The 14,899-nt window shown below is 43.4% G+C and overlaps 1 protein-coding gene across 2 annotated transcripts in view; it reads right to left on the minus strand.

The window, feature by feature from the left end:
• The window catches only part of sesn1 (sestrin 1), a 55,978-nt gene continuing 41,079 nt past the window's right edge, over positions 1 to 14,899 (minus strand). Inside the window, exons 1-9 of one of the 2 annotated variants that reach the window (XM_035678810.1) lie at positions 3,244 to 3,525; positions 2,384 to 2,449; positions 2,088 to 2,288; positions 1,793 to 1,975; positions 1,256 to 1,492; positions 810 to 1,064; positions 528 to 718; positions 276 to 420; positions 1 to 176 (exon numbers count right to left, since the gene is read on the minus strand). In XM_035678810.1, coding sequence (XP_035534703.1) covers positions 90 to 176; positions 276 to 420; positions 528 to 718; positions 810 to 1,064; positions 1,256 to 1,492; positions 1,793 to 1,975; positions 2,088 to 2,288; positions 2,384 to 2,449; positions 3,244 to 3,345 — 1,467 coding nt within the window. In that variant the 5' untranslated portion in view covers positions 3,346 to 3,525 and the 3' untranslated portion in view covers positions 1 to 89. Of the gene's footprint in view, positions 177 to 275; positions 421 to 527; positions 719 to 809; positions 1,065 to 1,255; positions 1,493 to 1,792; positions 1,976 to 2,087; positions 2,289 to 2,383; positions 2,450 to 3,243; positions 3,526 to 14,899 lie in introns of those variants that run through there. The other variant, XM_035678809.1, reaches the window with a different exon arrangement.

Genomic DNA, 14,899 nt, shown 5'->3' on the forward strand with positions numbered 1-14,899 from the left:
TCTTTTCTTTTCTTTTTTTTCTTGAAGTGTCCCATAATGAGCAACAACAATGACAGTAAAAAGACAACGATAAAAACGCCAAAAGCACTTCATGTCATGTAGCGGGTGATCGCTCTCAGAGCGTATAACAGTTCTGCCTGCATTCGCGCTTCCATAAGAAGCAGATTAACGTGGACCTGCAGGAGAAAAGAGAGACAAGAGACACTTATTAAACACTGTACATTGATTCAAATAGCTGTAATGGAACAGGCCAGGAGAGGAGATCGGGATCTTACCTTCTCGGAGTGCTGAAACTGCCTCCAGAAACTCTCATACATTCGTTTGGTGGTCTTCTCAGGGCTACACACCATGGTCTTAATATAGATCTTAAAGCTACGGTCCAGAAGCTCATTTATCTCCCCGTAATCGTAGTCATCATACCTGAAGGAAGACAGAGACACAGTGTTAGGACACAGTTCTGACCGAGCATAATGACACACATAAAAAGGTGAAAAAAATCGTACAGGAAGGCGTTCCCAGCGGCTCACCTGATGCCGAACATGCAGTGGATGTAGTTCCAGATGGCCCTGCGCAGCATACTGGTGTCCACGTCCTTGTGTGTTGCCATGGTGTTGTAGGTCAGATTGTAGGCCATCTGGAACTTCTCGTCCAGCATCTGACCAACATCAGGGTACAGTCTGTTGACCAGAGAGAAACCGTGATCCTCCCAGCTGTAGTCCTACAGAAAAAGAGGAAATAAGAAGTAAATAACATATAGACCACCTCTTTAGCATCCTGTACTCTACATTCAGCCTGTGTTTGATCTCTACCTGCACTCTGAACGTGGGCACATGCTCCCCCCTCCTGGAGAAGTCCTTGTAGCCGTAGCTCGGGTCCTCAAAGTGTCGGGAGATGTCTCTGGAGGGGACGCACTCCTCGTCCTCTGTTGTGACCACCAGCATGCTCTCCGTCTTCTCCCTCTCAAAGCGAGTCGCCATCTCCTCCTGGCTAGCCTCCTCGTCGTCGCGGCACTCCTGCAGCTGCTTCATGCGCTCCATCAGCACCTCCACCTCGCCACACATCTCCTATGGAAACAAAGAGCACACCTACAGTTAGGAAGGACCCGTACACGAAGCACAAATCCCCGATTTAGTGGGGAAGCACCAACACACAGGATAAAGTGCAGGGAACGTATCTGCTGCCTGGATTTTAGCTCACTGTGCACACCCACACACACACACACACACACACACACACATCGTCCTTTACCACTCACCTGGTTGCCGAGCAGATCATCATGGTGATAAGCATGACCGTTGCCATTGGCAATGTCACAGACGCAGTACTGGCTGAGAGAGGGGGGTCTGAAAGTGTGTCCGCCGTCACAGTGGATCTCGGGTGTGATGCCGCAGCCGAAGGTGAACGAGGCGAGGGAGTGGTAGTGTGTGAGGAGGACCACGGCGTGGATGAGCTCTGCGAGGGACCAGCTGTGTTCCTCTGCCTTCAGAAGACGCTGGAAAAAAAAAAAACAACAACTTGTGAGTCCTTGTAGCTGGAGCCAAATAATGACCTCAATATCACTGACCTTTCAGGAAGTGGGAAAATATGTTTTCAGCCTTCCTAACCAATTTATTGTCTTTTTCCAGCCTCACCCACCTCCCTCTATCCGTCCCCCACTTTCTGTCACTATATTTCTACTGCTATAACTCCCAAATCCACCCAGCTATACTCTAGCCTCCACCCAGAGTCTCAGCCAGTTACATAACACTCCTCATGTCCACATTCACCCTCCAGACCATGCCCGTCCTCTTACCTCGATGTGTTCCTTGGTGAGAAGCCAAGGTCGGTGGGCCAGGATTTTGTTGAGCTCTCCGAGCTGCTGCAGCTTCTGTGGGGCTTCGTCCAGGCCGTTCAACCACTTGGGATTGCCCCCGACCTGGAGGAAGTAGTTGACGTGCAGGTTGACTAAGTAGGAACACTGGTGTCTAGCTGCAGCCTGCAGGACCGGAGGAGAAGGAGGTATTAACCACAAGTTATGTTAAGTGCTCGGCGTACAACGGTCAAATGAGAGGCGCTTTTAAGAATTCAGATGATGGACATGAACGCACCATGATGCCGATGTAGTGTCGGTAGTGCAAAGACAGGGGTCCATCCATTTGCAGCAGGTAGTGCTGCGTCCGGAGGAAGCTCTCCAGGTACTGCGGGTGGAAGCTCATCACCAAAGAAATGTTGTCGAGGCGACCGAGGGCTGCAAACGCATCCTCAAATATCGACTGTGTCCGGGGGTCCACTTTACTGACTTTGAGAATCTTAACAGAGAAAAAAAAAAAGGAGGTTTATTACATAAATGTAATGTTTGTAACTGAGTTAAAAGTCTCTGGAGAGATTATGGATCGTCTCCTACCTCTTTTTCAGGGATAAATCTGCTTGGTCCGTTGACTAAGGGTCTTGGGATCCTTACTCCCAAGTCCTGCAAGACAAAAAAAAAGAGAAATACATGTAGTTTAGATATCACAGGAAAGCAGAGGAGAAGCTCAACTGTCGCTTTATTGCTTCATCAGTATGAGAAATCAGAGTCTGACACCAGTAAACCTGTCAGATCCTTGTTCATCTACAGAGGAAACTACAATAAAACCAAATGTTAAGGTTTTCTCCATTGTAGAAGCAACTCTCTCTCTCTCTTCTTTCTCTCTCTCTCTCTCTCTCTCCGTGCAGTGTCACAAGAAACTGACACATAAAACCAAAATTAAACATGACACTAAATGAATGAGCAACTTTCGCCCTCGTACAACTTAAAAATAAATATAAGAACACAACAGAAACCTTCACATCGCCTCTATCGCGTCCTGTAACTTTCCGCTGCTTGTCGAGACAGGTCTACCAGCGGACACCGTCCCGCAGCGCACAATGAAGCAGGATGAATGAATGACCACGAAACGCGTAGAATTCAGAAATGACACCGGGTAAAAAACAAACCTCTGATTCCATTAAAGTCAAACCGACTAAAAGAATAGAAGAGTATTTTATTGCCCGAGTGAGCAAAAAAAAAAAACTCGTAAACAAGCCCTGCACAAAAGACTGCAGCTTGTTTTTCCAAAGCAAACAAATAAGAAGAATAAAAAGGTCGCATAAAAACATAAAAAACGAGACAGTTCTTTAAATCCCGACGTCAGGTTGAAGCTTTAAAAAAAAAGGTGCATTATGAAAGAGTGTTATTTACCCCTGAAGCCCCCTTTCCTCTCTCTCTCTCTCCCTCTTTCTTACCTTTTTGCTTAGCCGTTCACAATGGGTACATATCTTTAACAGCCTTGTCACTGCAAAAGAATTATTTTCCACTGTTTCTGCCGGTGCGACTGCGTGCCTCATCTCGTGTCCTCGCTGCACTTTGATTATTTTACTGGTATAAAAAAAATAAAATGTTCTTTCAAAAAGATGTTTTTCTAATTTCTGAATGGCTGTTTTCCTCCTCTCTTTGTTCCTTGAGGCACTGGGTAAAGTGCTCGGCAGTCAGCTGTTGCAGCCCCACAGCAGAATACCGTCCTCTCTCGCTCATACATTCGGTAAATAAGTCGGGGCTCGTGTGATTGACGCGCTCGGTGGCCAATAGGACGACGAAAACAGCCTCTCTGCAGCCAATGGGGAGCGAGAGGAGCACGGAGGGGAGGGGCGGAGCTAAGCGTGAGGAGAGGAGAGGAGAGGAGAGGAGGGAGGGGAGAGGGGAGAGAGGGGGGGGGTCCTAAACGTGAGCAGAGAGAACAATCTCCCTCCCCACCACCACCCCCCTCTCTAAGAAAACATCATCACTTCTCTCTTCTTCTTTTGTTCCCTGCTGCCATTGATCATGATTGCATTTACAGTTGTGCATTACGCTCTGTATGCTAAATAATACGGCAACAGCAATTCATTCAAGGTGACTGCTGCTCGGATCAATACTTTAAAATCCACCATCACGGTGTGGAGAGAGACCACCACTAAAAATAGTTTCCTGTAATCTAAAATCCAAATCTAGCTGGGTGCAAAATGAATTTTAAAAAAAAAGAAGAAGGCAACTGTGTGTTCATCTGTGTAATGTGCATTCAACGAAAACAACACCAACTCAAAGCCAGCTCCAGCATGCAGCAGCAAGTTCCCCCCCCTCCAGTGCTGCGAGAAGCCAATGGGGGGGGGGGGTAAACTGAGCCCTCAGCTGTCCTTGGTGAGCTGCAGAAGGAGGTGGAGGTCCGCTGTGCAGAGATCAGCGCACGGCGAGATGGATAGCTGCGGGACCTGCTGCAACAACAACAGCCCTTCAGTTAGTGGTTTTTTTGCGTCACAGCCTATCAGACCGCAGATAATGCCATTCCTCCACCAATCAGCCCGGGCTGAAGGAGTCCTTTAAAAGGCAGAAGGAAGCAGAGATAAGGAAGGCCATTCTTATGGCTTTGTTTATCCCAGCTTGACAATAACACTGTTCAGTTGAACAGTGTATAACTGGTTTATCGCACCGGGGTGGTATGAAAGTCAATAATTTCTCAGAACTATATCAGACGAGAGGTACTGAAAACAACACTGTGTTCTGCAAGTTCTATATCGCAGTACAACATCTACATTATTTCACTCAAACAAGTCTGTCGTTGTGGAAATGATCAGTACCAGAAGTATATTTGTCTTTGAAATGTATGGTAAACAACAGATAAACTGTTGTATTTTCATGTAAAGGCACATGTGAGTCAACTGTTGTTTGTGTTGTTTCCTCTGTGAATTGCCAGCAACCACGTTACAAAAGCATCCACATATCGGCCAGTGTGTCCACAGACCCACACACACACGTGCACATCTGTGCGTCATGTTTCTGTGCGAGACTTAAAAATAACATGTTTCTCAAGCAAAACAGAAAAGCCTTTTCTGTTCTGAGATTTCACAAAGACTCATTTTATGGGAAGAAAACTACACAATAGTTTCGACTGTTTGAAAAAGTCGAAAAAAATTTTGCGAGGCACTACCTGTTTCAGTTCATCGTTACCGCGGCTCCTCTGGCTATGACAGTGTTTTGGGTGACTTGTGAAAGAGACACCAAATAAAAAGCAGACAAGCAAGTTAAAGTTGGTAGCGATGAGAAGTTGTTACGAGTACAGTGTGAGTTACAAGTATAAGTCAAGAAAAGGCAAGTCTGCCCCTGTGCACTCCAATCAAGAGCCTGCCCGGCCAGTTTGGCAACCGACTGCAAGTCTCCAGCACTGATAGCACAGTATTCAGCAGGTTCATTGTGTGGATAGGGCCAACTAACCCCCTCACCTCCCCTCCCTGGTCCCTCTCCTGATGCCACAGGGTGGGGTGCGGGGCAGCGGTAAACATGTTCCCAGGGCTGGAGTCAGCACTCCCAGGGCTGCTGGGAGCCCCATGGCTCAGCAAAGCTGCAGAAGAGGCTGGTCAGCGTTAGGGCTTACGACACACCAAACCTTTTCACATAAAAGCGCTTAGGCTCGGGGGTCCGGCCTCGCGGACAGGGCCAAATACTATTGTCAGAGTGCACGCACTGACTACTCGGTGAGGCTTTACTGTACTCACATCAGGAGTATCTGAGTGCAGTGATCCAGCCATATGTGCTACGTCTTAGATCTTAGATTACGTCTCCATTTCCACGCCTTTGGTGCAAATGTTTGTAAGCTGGAACTCAGAGCTGAATTATGCAAAAGCAAAAACCTGAGCTCGTAAACAAGTTACATGGAATCAGCTTCTGTTATCAACACACATGAAATTATATATGCTCCGAGAAGCTTCAGAAAGCTCTAGAAAAGTTAGTAAGTGGACACTGAGTTAAGGTTTGTATAAATCCAATTCCACCTGAACGTGTCTGCACATTGGGACTTCACTTTATGTCTCTCAAGTTATCACAGTTCAAGAAAACATGACAGAATATTTGACTCCAGACTTTAATATACGAAACCTGGCTCGTATTACAACATGCGTATTCTGGGGTGTCTTTTGAAGCTGGTTTAGAACAGAGTGTGACATATAAACAACCACACTGCAAGTGTGTCTCGGGGGGAGTCTGCAGACCTACATCTTTAGTTGTCTCAGCTCTTTGATGTCAACTACAGTGAGTCTGAATGCTGTTGTTCCTAAATGACTAATCGCTGACAAACTAAATAAGGAAACTACCTGAAGATGAAGTGAAACACGCTGAACATCGTTGTTATGATTATGCTTCAATGAATGAGAACGTAGACTCTTTGTTACAAGACGACACTGCAGCAGAGAGGTTTATTAGCTGTTCCAGGGAATAAATCAGTGACCTTTTAGCTACGTGAGGGCCACTAAGCCACCGTGCAACACTGTGGAGATGTATATATGCGTGTGTATTTGATGGGGGTTTTGAGTACAGGGGTTAGGACAACATTGGGAAGATTAGTTATGACGGAGGAAAGGCTCCTGGAAACAACAGGAATCATCTCAGATTTGTTTTAACAGTGTGTGTATCATCAGATAGTGATCTGCTGGAGGAAAGGCCTGAACAATGGACACATTTCCACTAGTCTTGCACTAATGGTAATAAAAATATTCCCATTAAGAATAATAGCCAGGAATATTGTTCAGATGAAACATTTTTTACAGAAACGCTTTCATGGCCACTATAAGAAGCTGTTTTCTGCTCATTAATGGCTACTTACAGATCGTTTTTCAACTCAAGCTTCTTTAAAGTGTAAATGTGTAACTTTTGAAAGAAGAAATAACACGATATTCCTTTATACAAATTAAAAGTTTAACAAATAGGAAACAAAACCTCACTAGCTCAATTCAACACACTTTGGGGCTTTGGTGCTGTAGCCACATGGTCAGATATGACCAGTAACTTATGATGGCTATGATGTTAGCTTGTGCTACTCTAACACTACATTTTAGCATTTACCATTATCCCATAATTGCCTCTTGTGGCCACAGAGGCCATTGTTCGGAAAAGGTTACACAGGCCCTTATGCACATTTCATAGAGGAGGAGGCAGATGCTAACAGTTTAAAAGCAGTTTATTCGACCATCATTCAGTGAAAAATTACTAATTGGAACAAAACTAGCACACTGATAGAGAGCAGAGGCATGTATTGTGGTTTAAAAAGTTTCTATGGACATTCTTTTTCCATGGGGAAAACTTATTGGAATTTTGGAATCCATTTTGTCCACTGACCTCTGGCTCTGTGCTCCAGGAATGAGCAAACTACAAACTTTTAAAAGCCTTGAAAATCTACAAAGTGTGAGCATTTCATACTCAAAACATAGTATCGCTCAACAAAGCGTGACGTATATTCCACAAAGTGAACCCACAGTATGTGTAGCAAGTTCAACAAATGACGGTGCAACTGAGGAATTTAAGGCACCAGTAAACAGATATTGTACATGCAACAGTTTGCATTTTCTTAGAACATTTTATAACCGAGTTATGAGGACAGATACTATATTACTGTGTGAGACAAAGTGCATACTAAATCTGGAACAATTAGTAGTTTAAAGTTAAAGTAGCTGTTTCATTAAGATCTGTCTATTGTCAAGAATTCAAGTAGTTCACAAAACTTTTTATAAGTAAAAAAATATGGCAGGTACTTTCTCAACTGCTCACTAAAGCAGTTGTTTTTCCTTTACGAGTGTGGAGCAGAATTAACAACAGCCTTAAGCCAATAAAGAGGATGATAAAAGTTAATAAGATTAAAAAACAGAGAGAGGAAGCCATGCCAGGCGTAAACTCTGCACATATGTGTCTCAGAGCTGCGGCTGCTGTGTTTTCTCATGCAGCAAGACGCAAGGGAACCGCAGAAACTGTGGGGATGTTCAACAAGTGGCAGAAGTCCACCAGACCAGTTCAAACCTAACCTATCAGTGCGCAGAGAAGAGGAAGCAGAAAACTCTCAGACACTGACATAAGCCTAGCAACAGGCTTCCACCAATCACAGGGCAGGACAACAGTTACAGGAACCAATCTTCTCCGCTCTCTCTCTCTGCCTCTCTTGTTTCTCTGCAAGAAAAAAAAGAAAGAAAAGGAAAACAGAAAAAAAAGTTTTGCCGAGGTATGAAGTTCAGTGAACAAACGAATCTGATAGGTTTCATAGAAAGTAATTTGGTTTACTGATCTGTTTGCACAGTTACAGTAACTTTTGTCCATTTGAGTTTTCTCTGACAAAAAGTGGCAAAACAAATGTCTCCTAACGTCACAGAAAACACAAAACCACATGGTTCAACTTAGCCCAGAGGCTCACAACAGCAACTCTCATCTGTGAAAAACAACTTGACTTTTTTTTTTTTTTTCATGTAAACAGACTCTGAAACCAGCAGTGGCTGTTTTTTTAACAGTAAATCAATACTGTACATTTAAAATACTACAGATCCATAGATGCAAAGATAGTTTTAAACTTGGACACAGTCAGAGAGCGAAAACTGCAGACTAAGAGGGTATCCCCCACCCCACTCCTCAAACAAAGTTGGAGCCTGTTGATCTATCACTGAGCATTTAACTGAGCAGACTGGAGGGTTAACCCATACCTGTCCAGCAGGCAACAACCTGCAGACTCTTGCAGAGCAGTATTCAGCCTCTAAAACTGCTGCTAAGTTGTCAGAACATGTTGGTCCTAAAGTTTCAAACTTAGAAGTGAGGGTGTATGGTAATTTAAACCGTAATTTTAATCTGATGTTAAGATTTATAAGCCTAAATTGAATGAATGTGGGAATTAACTGGACCAGAGTTGCCTTTTGGCCCTTCTCTGAGCGACTCTTGGTCCCTTTTCTTCTTTTCCCAGTCGCCTCTTCTCTGATCTGTGTGTATTCTGGCAGGCTATCAGAGTGGAGCGCTTTCGCCAAGCGCCGGCTTTCCTGACAGGAGAGGCGTGCCCCCCAGACCAGCGGGTCCTGGACCAGCGCACACCAACACTGGGAGGAAGCAGCGATCCCTGGATTCCATGAAACGCAGAGGAACTGCAGAGACCTCAGGGAGAACACGGAAAAAATAAAAATAAAACTACATATCGGAAGGGGGTAAAGAGGTATCTGGGACAAAAGATAACCTTCTCTTTGCTGACTTTATACTGCCAGGTGTGAACATGCATAAACACAATTCCCTAAATAATCTATATACTGTAAATTGCAATCCAGGGGAAAAGGCGTTGGCCTGCAACCCCTGCGTGCACGTGAGGAAGAGTGAGTTCCCGGGGATGTTATTCTAACAGGGAGAGGGCAGCTGTCACAATACAGTGAGCTCCAACAGAAAAGATCCCATAGAAAAACAGAAAATGCCAAACCATCCCTGCTATCTTTAGCCTGATATGACACAGGCACCGCAAATCAATGAGAAACCCCTGCGCTCTGCCTCTTTTCTCTCTATACTCTCTGCTTCTACAATAACAACCCCAGCTGTCCTTTGACTCCCCTCCTCTTCATAAAGTTTACTGATGGGAAACACGGGAGACAACACTGTGGGGCGAGTTCATCGGCGCTGCCCAAAGTTCAATAAGAGAAAACTCAGAGTCACGCAAAGTATCGTAGCAAATGTTTCAGATACTGAAGACATGCGTGGTGAAATCTAACTTATCTCTACTACTCATCTTATCCAAAAACATGAGACTAACAAAGACCTTATACCAGCATCGGGACTCTAACAGCCCCAAAGAAAACAGCCCCTCTGGTGTGACGCTGCTGTGTGCCTCCTGGCATGCACAGCTGTTTTTTTCTCTCTCTCTCTCCGTCTCTGTCTCTCTGGCTGACAAAAGTGTTCGGCTCTGCGACTGAGCAAAAAAAATGGAGCTCGATGTCGACTTGGAACCTTTGGCCAAAAAGTTGTTTGATCATCACCCTATAATTCTTAATGGGCAAACTTTTTTGTAACCCAGCCAAACAAAACAGACCCTTCACCTGTTTCTGTGAGAATACAGAGAGGAGATGATTCACTCCCAAACATACCAATAAATAACAAGTTCTTCACAGCAGCTTACAGCAGGCGACGCTCCAACCAGTAATCAAAGTGGCTGGTTTGATTCAGTGGCTGATGAGCCACTTGATGAGCCATTGAGCCTAACAAACAAAAGTTTCATCATTTTCTATGTAGCGGCTCACAGAAAACAAGCAAGTCAATGAAACGCTTTTTATACATAACAGAACAAGAAAGGTTGACAGTCCCGAGAGCAGCGATCCGGCGTGAGGTATACCGGCTGAGACAGGAGACAAAAACAGACGCTGATAAAAGTCTGATGTAATACATCACAGAGGCTACGGCAAAGATTAGGAACTATTGCACTCTGCATTAATCTGTACATGTCTGTTTCTGACGCTGGTTTCACTTCTGCCTCTGTTTTTCCACTATCTGTCCTCTCAATCTGTAACCTTCACCAGGATACATTCTGATTGCAAAGAGTGGATGTGATACTGCTGTAATTCGAGGGGGGGGGGGAGTGATATGGCCTAATCGTTGCCCTAAGAACCATTTTGACCGTGTCCTATTACCTCATTAATAGGCAATGAGCCCCGGTACAGAATGGCAGAACAAAATAGCTGGCAGAACCTCATTTGAGTGCGACGTCACGGCGACTGCCCCATTAATGTTTAATCACTTATGAAATGTCTGTTTGATTAGGTGGAAACTTAATCACCTTGGTCTCTGTCCTCTTCATCTGTCGTCAACATTTCCAAAAATTTTATTAATAGCTACAACATATCCATCATGCTAAAGACTGAGTAGTCCCAAAGTTGCATTGAGTTCCCATGGCAAAAAAAAACCAAAACCCAGTTTGATGCCTCGGGTGGAAAAGGGCATGGGAATAAAGCAGCAGTATAAGTGTGATAAGGAAAAATGTAAGATAAGACTTATTTTGTTCTAACATTACCCTGCCTGACTGCTAAGCTTACATACTTGGACAAGAAAGACAGAGACAGAGGTTGTGATTCATGTTTGTATCTTTTAACAGGGTTTTTCACTTTATTGTTACAAGACAAAAAGCTTTTCGGGGTGAGGACTAACCAGTGTGTTTGGCAAACTGTAACACTATCTTGATAACAAGTTTGGCTGGAGTTTCTGCAGTGTAAACTTCCAAATCCAATAAAGAGCAGCACAGACCTGCTAACGTTATCTTACACTCTGATAGAGCATCAAGGACCAGCTTCCACACAGTGGGGAAATACAAAACAGTGGTATAACATTTCATATTACATTTATGGGTTACACGTTTTGTAATCCCGTAAACCGATGTAATATGAAATGTTTGCTATAGAGACACTAGGTTACTACTGTAGGTGTTCAGTTAGGTAGCCACATGCTAATGATTGCAGCTTACATTAGAGCAGATAAACACGCAGTTTAAACCTTTTCTTTGTATAATGCCCACGAATAATCAAAGTTTTTATGTCACTTAATTTACAATGCCGTAAATATGTAGTTTAAACGTAAATGTGAAGCGTTGTAACCAGAAAGCACGTGTGGTTTGATACTGCCCTTTAACTTGTCCACTTCTGGAATTTCTTTTACAATTTAAGTTGTGTTAAAAAAAAAACATTACTACAGTGCTTTTACTTTGAAAAGGAAGTTTAAACTGTACTGAAATACTACCAATAGATCGTTTTTACCGTCCTCTTTTTCTGGGAGACGTTTGCAGCTCGCGGTTAAAACAGGTGGGACCTCAAGTCTCTCTAGTGAAGGGTCGCTGCAGCCTTGTCTCAAGTGGGCAGCTCTAATCTGTTAACACGAGCGCGATGCAGACGTGGGCGGTGTGAACCACGGGTTACACTTTTGTTCTTGTGTTTTTGGTTTTGGAAATGCTGACAAAAAGACACCGCCTTCCGAACTCTTTAAATGCAGACTATAAAGCCCCTGAACACCACTTCAACATGACCAAAAGATCAAAAACCAAAGTTTGTAATAGTTGTTGAGCTATGATTTGACAATTGCCGTTCAGGGAAGGGATTTATTAGCAAGCTACACCTTTTTCACAGCAGCCATTTCAACAAGAAATAGTAGGGTAAACACATTATCAATGACACTAATCAAGGTTCTGTTCCATTCAGGTCAAACAGAGTCAGGTTGCTGCTATTGTGCATGTTGGCTCACTGAAAAGGCTCCACTACAACAAATGGAACAGAACCTTAATTAGTATCATTGGTAGCACCTGTGTTTACCCTACTGTTTCACGTCATGTCATTTTCACGGCCTGGGTCTCAATAACACATTATTGTGACTTTTCTTCTTCTACAGGGTGTAAGTGCAGGTATTATATATGGAGTTGTGAGTCAATAGGCGATGGTTTTCCCTCCACGCTCCACCTGGTTACATTTTTTAACTCTTAGTAAAGTCTGTTTCCAAAAATACACAGCAACGCCCAAAACTCCTACTTACCAGGAATTAATCGGGCCAGTTAAAGGTCAATGGGAGCAGTCTAAATAACAGTTATGTGTACCTTCTACTAGACTGAAGTGTACATATTGTAGCTATGGACTGTTCAACTTCAAACAGTGTCCAAGATGAGGTACAGAAAACACACACAGTGAAGCCAGCAGACTCAGTGTTTGCAAAAACACGAGGTACAACATACACACACCCATAGCACATATAGGCTACATACATGTTCTCCTCTTAAGACTATATCCTCAGAGTTCCTCAAATATGAACCACAAGCACGTGACATGAGTTTGTTCTGTCTAAAACAACACTGTAAAAAGGCAGAAAATGCTTACCTAGGCAAATTATGTTCCGCCCGGTTACGCAAACAGCGTATGCTGAGTCGTTATTTAAAAAACTTAAAAATAGATATATACTAATTACATCTGATTATGATTTTGCAGAGTGACATTTTGTGGGGAAACAATATCCACTTCTAAATAAAATGATATGCAGTTTACATGTAGAAATATTGTACAAGTTTGCTTTTATCATGCTTGATGTAAGCAAAAGCTGCAACTTCACACAAACCTAATAACACCTAAAACTCCCTTTAAAAATGCACCAGGTTAATGTGTAGGGTGTGTGCGCATGCTTGTTCTTCACTTTTACAAACTCTCCATGGACCTCATAACCCTGACAGAAGTGTGTGTGTGTGTCTGTGTGTGTGTGTGTGTGTGTGTGTGTGGTAATCATGCCACAGGTAGTGTTGGACATATTTGCTCTGTGGTTAATCAATTACAGGCCTTAAAAGAACAAACCAACGGCCGAAAACTCTTTCATATCGTTCTCCTTGTGGACTCAAGTCTGATTCAAATATCTCACTAGCTTTCAAGTATCAGATATAATTAGGAGATAAGATGGCTTCTGTCCAGTGAAGCATTCACTGATAACATTAGTATGTCAGTTCATGCAGCAAGTGCATTGCTGTTTTGAAATGTAAAAGTCCTTACTTACTGATTAAAATTCTTCATACTTTTAATGTTACAAACAGGTGCACAGTGCTGTATGCTGATGTGCAATAAGCAGTCTTACATAACAGCTGGACAAATAGGTAAATGCCATTGTATTAATGCTGCCAGAAGGTTTGGCTGTGTTCCCATCGGTGTCATGCTTGAGAAAAATAGCTTAATTGGCAGTGTGGCTTGACAGAGTCAGTAGGGTCAGAAACTTTTGAAAAGAGGAAGAAGTAAAAAGTAAAAGTTAAGGACTACAGATGGAAAAAGTTTGTCTCTCAAGAGCTTTAATACTGATGATTTAGTTCCATAATCAAATTTCATACTTTCTGACTAAATATATCTGCAACTGTATTAAACACACACGCATACTTAAAGAAGACATTTCTGTGGGTCATCTTCATCAGCGATTATGTCACACATAATGGATGTTGGGGTTAAAGAGGGCGTTCACAGTGAATGAAAAGACGGGGAGGGTGGAAACAGTGATGAGAGAAGAGGGATAAAAGGTAAAAGGACAGAAGGAGAGGATTATTTGATCAGTGTGCGGAGAGAAAGCGCCTCGGACCTTATCATGGATAAGTAAACACCCCGCACCGTCTGGAGTGACATCATTGTCCCTGAGAATCAATAACCAGCCACTTCCTGCGCAGCGGGAAAATCGATGACTCTGTACACTAAATTACCTATCTGTGCCCACTCACCTGAGGAGGCACACACAAACACACACAGGCTGCACACAACTAATGCACACAGTGTAATGCAAAGCACATACTGTACATGGGGAGCATTAACAGAAACAAACCCACTGTCACAGTTTTCACCAAGGGGAACAGTATTTGTGCGGCTTCAGTGCAGAGTCAGCCCATTATGGGATTAGTGGCAGCCACAGCGCAGTGTAGGCCTACTGTTGAAGTCTAAAGGGGATAATGGCTCTGCCAAATCAGATTTCTATCAGGTTTCAGACACAAACACGCACATACACACACACCTAAAAAACCAAAGCAGCATGGCTCAGCACCAATCCGCAAATCTCCCAGATCCCCCTGCTTTCCTCAGGAGCATTTGTCAACCTCTATTCTCCCTGCCAGATATTTGCTCACTCTACAGTATATTATTACGCAATAAAGGCTGAGTTTAGGGTTAAAATGTAATAAAAAAAGAATAAGTGGAGCCTAAAAACATTTTTGAACCACACAGGAATTTGGCATCACTCAAAGAGCTCCTCGTAAATTCTGTCACTCATAAACGAGTGTCTTGTATGTGGTATGAGCTTTAAGGGCCATTGACAAAAACTGTAGCTGGATGTGTTTACAACATTCTTTCAGCTAAGCAGCACAACAAAAAAAATAAAAAATGCATTGCTCCAGGCTTGTTTTCCTCGCTAGATGTCTGGGAGGAAAAGTTCAGCTTCACAGGCACGGCTCTCAGATTGCCGCTGTTACCCTGCCAAGGCGAGCAGTGGAAGAGCAGGCAGCTAAATGACAGGACTGGATGGAAGATAATGAGTAACTGAGCTTAGTACAGTCCTCCATCACCTGTATGTATGTGTGTGTGCGTGAGAGAGAGAGAGAGAGAGAGA

The sequence above is a fragment of the Morone saxatilis genome, unplaced genomic scaffold (genome assembly GCF_004916995.1).
Source record: "Morone saxatilis isolate NCDOM2014 unplaced genomic scaffold, NCSU_SB_2.0 Contig7, whole genome shotgun sequence".
In the NCBI taxonomy this organism is placed as follows: Eukaryota; Metazoa; Chordata; class Actinopteri; family Moronidae; genus Morone; species Morone saxatilis.